This window comes from Macrobrachium nipponense, chromosome 9 (assembly GCF_015104395.2).
Source record: "Macrobrachium nipponense isolate FS-2020 chromosome 9, ASM1510439v2, whole genome shotgun sequence".
NCBI lineage: Eukaryota > Metazoa > Arthropoda > Malacostraca > Decapoda > Palaemonidae > Macrobrachium > Macrobrachium nipponense.
Genome location: NC_061110.1, coordinates 107,590,433 through 107,596,579, shown reverse-complemented (window position 1 = coordinate 107,596,579; position 6,147 = coordinate 107,590,433). Strand labels below are relative to the sequence as shown.

The 6,147-nt window shown below is 35.1% G+C and overlaps 1 protein-coding gene across 1 annotated transcript; it reads right to left on the bottom strand.

Moving 5' to 3' along the window:
* Positions 1-887: 887 nt before the first annotated feature.
* Positions 888-5,215, bottom strand: LOC135218268 (protein fem-1 homolog A-like). Its single transcript, XM_064254443.1, has 6 exons — positions 4,612-5,215; positions 3,961-4,161; positions 3,293-3,511; positions 2,598-2,668; positions 2,236-2,425; positions 888-2,048 (listed from the first exon to the last, which is right to left on the bottom strand). The coding sequence occupies exons 5-6, from the start codon at positions 2,379-2,381 to the stop codon at positions 983-985; spliced, it is 1,212 nt and encodes a 403-aa protein (XP_064110513.1). The 5' UTR covers positions 2,382-2,425; positions 2,598-2,668; positions 3,293-3,511; positions 3,961-4,161; positions 4,612-5,215; the 3' UTR covers positions 888-982.
* Between the last annotated feature and the right edge of the window lie 932 nt (positions 5,216-6,147).

The window sequence follows — 6,147 nt, the reverse complement described above, 5'->3', positions numbered from 1 at the left end:
ATTTGAGAGTCGAACCTAGTGAGATGGTCCTGATTTCTTCTATCCCGTTTGGGTGAGTGAAGCATATCCATCTCTCATAACATTCGTTATGTCCAGTGCCTAGTATAAAGAAAGCAAGGTTCAATTTATCGGCATGTCTTACTTACTTAACGGGCATTTAAATACTGATCAAATGTTCCAATTGTCCTTACATAAAACATCACACAAAACAAAACTCATGAAAAGGTAGTTAGGTTTCATCGATAATTTGGTGGATTAGGAAGGTATACTGTGAAATAAATAATTGATCTAGAAGTTTATGACGCAATACTACATGGAGAGAAAAGTTTCAATCTTCATGCCTGTGCAATCTCGGTCCAATGCTAACAACGACGTCTAGATTTATTAATTTATTTATTTATTTCTTTTTTTTTGGCCCCACTCACACACTAATCAGTTTAGAAGTTTTGCACCATAACTTGACAATTTATATTCAAAGAATTGAGGTACCTTAAATAATATGTATTCCCTAAAACTTACTGTCAAGAAAAATGACTCTAGGTGGTGCGAAATCATTCCTTGTAACTATCTGACAAGAGATGGAAATATTTTGTTTAAATATTTTATACAAAAACTTGCTAATTTAAGTGACAAACCTACCTTGTAAAATCATAAATCCAAAAGAAATAAATTAAGCAACCATTTTTTGAACAACTGTGGGACGATGGCCGCTCGGAGATAAAAACAAATGCATGATATGTTTTTGGAACATATATTTCTAAGACATTTAAGGAAAATACAGTATTACAATGTACATGCAACCATGACATTTTGTTTCTTTCACTATGCCAATAAGATGAAAATGAGTTTTTCTGAAAACATTTACAAGTGCTACTTACAGTTGGTCTACATATTTACAGAACAAATGTACAAGAATTTCTTACATGAAATAAATACTTTTATATATACAAATATAAATAGCAACATTAAAAATGATACTTGATTAGTGCATGTCAACAAATTTCTCAAGTCGGGGATGTAAGATACCCTTATAAGGAATCCCATGTTCCCGAATGCAAGTGGCAGCTAAGCATTGCAGAGAGGTGTGACTCAGCACCTTTGCCTTAGAAAGAACGGGTTCCCGGGAACCCCTCAGTGACCAGAACGTCTGCCTTCGGCTATTCATGGCGTCTAAGTGAGCACCGGCTCGCAAAAGTGACTCGACCATGCCCTTGGAGCAATCCTCATTTTTGGCAAGCGTGTGGAGGGGCGTGTTGCCCTCCTTGTCGGTGGCGCAAGGATCTGCACCGGTGTCCAGCAGGAGGTCGATGACTGTCTTTCTAGGAGTGCTAGACACCGGCACTGAAAACCCGTCCATGAGCTTAAAGCTTCTACAGCAGGCGATGTGGAGAAGGCTCCAACCCGCTGCATCCCTTGGATCCTTCTTCAGTAGTTGATACAACGCACTCCTGAAAGTGTGTATCTGAGAGGACGAGAGCTGTGGCTGTAACATAGTTAACGATACTAATAAATGCATGATGATTGCAACACACTCGTTAAGGTGTGATTCATTTAGCTTCTTCACGGAAATGTCGCTTTGATCTAATTCGGAAACAACCAGATTCAATTCCCTCGCGCCTTTTTCAAACACACACATAATATCATCGAAAAAATCCTTAGGTTGACGATTCCAGTTACTTACATGCTCTGCGTCCGTCAGGGATGAAAACAGCCCCACGAATGACCTGAAGTGGTAGAGCCTAGCGTGGTTGAGTGGTTTTAGCCGGAAATATTGCACTTCGATAGCGTGAACCCACAGGTTGATGCATTGCTTGAAAGCACCGTCATTTGCGTAGTCGAGACCTGCGTCCCGGATATATAGCAGTGTGGTAAAATGATCGGGTCCTAAAACCCTCTCCTTCACGAGGAGAGACTGACGTTGGACTGACTCGAAGTCAGTCTCTATGGCCTCTAGTTGCTCTAAGGTGGTGACTTCCCTGAACTCCTCGTGTGCAGGACCTTCCAAATTCAGTTCGGATTTTGGATAAGTCAGGACACCATCTACGTACCTGGAAACATATTGTTAAAAGATTGTATTCAGTGCATAAGAAAGCATATACTGAAGCAGTTAAATAACACTCAACAATGTTAAATAGTAATTCACGGCATTCAATCATACTATTTTCCACAAATGAAATTCTTACTTTATCTATCAGACCTTGAGAAACGTATGAGAATGATCACGAAAGAACTTACCTGTGGCTCATAGCTGATTTCCAGTACTGAATAACACTGACAATATCTTCCAAATCGTCTAAAAGCGAAGCTCCAAGTAACTCGAATGCATCGGCTTTCTCTTTAACAGATATCAAGTCTGTTCTGCTTACAAGATATTCTACCATTTCCAAGTGGCAACGAAAGCTCGCCAGAATCAGAGGAGTAATTCCTGATAAAAGGAAGACGAGGAATGATTCAGTTTTGATAGTTCTTAGTGTGAATAAATCTACAGGTGACTTTAGTCTAAATCTAACTCAGCGTTTATGTGATTCCATTTAAAAAGAAAATTTTCCATCTCAGGCACCGTTTTAGAATGTACAAACAAAGCAATCTTTTCATACCAAGAAACGAAAAAATATTTCAGTCAAATCAGCACAGAACATTACAGCATTCGAAACCTCATCGTTCAGTTCTGTAAATGAATTATGCAAGATTTAAGTCGTTTAGACCAAACAGTTCTAAGTAAGATTCAGGAGATTTAAACCAAACAATTCAAAGCAAGATTTATCAGATTTAAACCAAACAATTCTAAGCAAGATTTAGATATTTAAATACCAAATAATTCTAAGCAAGATTTAGATATTTAAATACCAAACAATTCTAAGCAAGATTTAGATATTTAAATACCAAACAATTCTAAGCAAGATTTAGATATTTAAATACCAAACAATTCTAAGCAAGATTTAGGAGATTTACACCAAACACTTCTAGGCAAGATTTAGGACATTTAAACCAAACAATGCTAAGCAAGATTTAAGACATTTAAACCAAACAATGCTAATCAAGATTTAGGACATTTAAACCAAACAATGCTAAGCAACATTTAGGACATTTAAACCAAACAATTTCAAGCAAGGTTTAGGACATTTACACCAAACAATTCTAGCAAGATTTAGGACATTTAAACCAAACAATGCTAAGTAGGATTTAGGACATTTAAACCAAACCATTCTAAGCAAGATTTAGGACATTTAAAACAAACAGTTCTAAGAAAGATTTAGGACATTTAAACCAAAGAATTCGAAACAAGACTCACCAGAAATGTCGGCCTCCATTTGACCATTGTGATCCAGCAACACTTTCATTATTTCAATATGTCCTATTTCCGCACTCACATGCAAAGCGCTTTGCCCGTCTATACTCTTTCCGTTCACGTCAACGCCAATTTCTAAAAGGTATTTCACAATTTCCAGACGGCGGTTGTGAGCAGCGAGCATCAGACAAGTGAACGAGTATGGATCAGTAGTCTCGGTGGCTGAGGACACAAATGAATTATTAAACAAATGGTCAAATAATTAAACAATCAAATAAGTATATAAAAAACATGTATAAAATAAAAAATTATATTAGTTAAAAAATAAATAATTAAACATTTAAGTAGATGTATAAACAAAGACTTAATTAAATGAATAAATACAAAAGTAAATAAATAAAAAAAATAAATACAAAATTAAATAAATAAGCAAATACCTAAACAAATAAATAAAAAAGTAAATAAATAACTACAAAAGTAAATAAATGAATAAATATATAAATATGTAAATACATTGGCTAAATACGTAAAATAAGTAAGTAAATGAATAAACAAACCGATAAATAAGTAAACAAAGAAGTAAATAAATAAATGAGTTTCTTCAGCTTCAGCAAGATTTGCGAACCCCGGCTAAGTGGGAGAAAACATAAATGCTGCACTTGAAAACTCACAGGCTCCGTGTTCCACAAGAAGTTTGGCAATATCGAGGTGGCCATGGATACACGCTGCTCGCAGAGGAGTGCTGTTGAATCTGGTAATGCCATTCACATTGGCTCCTTTGGAAAGGAGGTAGTCAATGACCGCGTACTGGCCCCCGACGGTAGCGCACCACAGAGGCCGAACTCCGTGCAAGAATCTCCCGTGAATCGTTACTGCAAAGCAAAGCAATTTTAGGAATATATATACATATACATATACATATACATATACATATACATATACATATACATATATATTATATATATATATATATATATATATATATAACGTTACTTATCAAGTGAAGATAAGCACTCCCCTAAGTGGCTAGTGCAGAAGAGCACACCATACTTTTGTAAACATGAGCACTCCCTTATGGGAACAAGAATAATGAAGCACTTCCTTCAGTGTTGAAATATTATGTTTTCAATAAACGCATCATGTTGTTTTTACATTTTACTACTGATTCAAACAAATATAGCCATAATTCTGACATAATCGTCTATACAGTGAATACTTGAGTAACAAATTATGTTTGAAATTCATAGTTAAACATATCTGACATGCATATTTATTGAATACATAAACAGATACAGAATTTAATCAAAACAATATTGACTTACATTCGTTCTACAGAATCGATGAAACTTGTTGTTCTGGTTTCATTCTTTCCACATGAATTCATGCAAGTGTTTAAAAATTATCTTCTTCATCAGAGCATCCGTTTCACTCGTAATTTGTGTTTATTCCAGGAATTCTCAGATTTTTGTGTAGGAAAACTAGTAGCTCTGTCAACAAAATTCAAGGAGTGGTCAACAGTATTGTGAGCATCTCCTAGGTGTGCCTTTCAATGTTGCACTATGCGTTCCACTGATCACTGAATAGTTGTTCCTGGCAGCATAACTTTTGTCAAAATAGGTAATAGTGTTTCATCATTAAGGAGTCGACTCTCTCCATGTAACCACAAGCAGGTGACGAAGATGGATCAACAATCCAAAAAACCCACAAAAGATTCTGAGGAGCCCGTCCACTATGGAGCTTTGGTTTATGGCTAAATCAAGATTCATCGATTTGCCCTGCTATCCCTGGTCGACCATGCTTTGTAGTTATTTTTTCTTTAAACATTTCTCACAAATTTCACGAAAGAAACTGAACGTATCAATAACTGATAACTGTCACTTTCGAAACAATCAGTAATTATGTGGTCTGCAATTCAATTCCTGACAGCTCGTAGAAAATACCTCCTATCCATTTTTGCAAGGAAAGTTTTAAGCGACAAAAAAAAAAAAAACTCGATTCTTTGTGAATTGATTTGTAGTTTCTATGTTTTATTATATTCTTTAACTTGTCACTTGCAGACGTATTTATCTTGAACTGAAGAGCGTTTAGTCCAGTTCACAAAAACCTTACACTATAGGATCACTTTAGTTCTCTTCTCAGACGATTCTGCTGCTTCATCCAGTTAATTTTGGGAAGCGAGTCTTCAACCAAGAAAACTTTGATAATCCGTTCATATAGATGACGGTCCATGTTTGGAGGCTTAACGTCAGAAATAAAATACATTTCTATGAAGAAGTAAAATGCTGACTCTCATGACTTGCACTTTTTCCCTAAATAAGCACTTGTTTAACAATCAAAACACAATAAGAAACTGTTTAACGATCAAAAGAGAAAAACAGGCAATAGTTTAACGAAGAAATTTTGAAATTACCAAGAGTAGTTTACCAAATAAACACTCCCTTATTTGAGCAAGTCAAGTAAAGATAAGTACTACTTTATTTTTAGGGAGTGCTTATTTTTACTTGATCCTAAATATATATATATATATATATATATATATATATATATATATATATATATATATATATATATATACTATATATATATGTTTGTGTGTATGTGTGTATAGGAAAGTTAAACACTGTATCCGTGTTCTAGTATGTTGCAGGAAGCCCACTAAAACTTGGAAAAAAAATTGAAAGTCCCTTTTCACCAAAGTACCTGTAGATGAATGCATGCGATTTTAAGAACGCAGAATTGATAGTCTTAATATTGATCTACCTGTACCAAAAAGTGTATTTATTGACCTGATAAATATTTGTATTGAACAGTGTCACTTTGGATGTAATAATAAATTTTACTCACAGATTTTCGGCTTG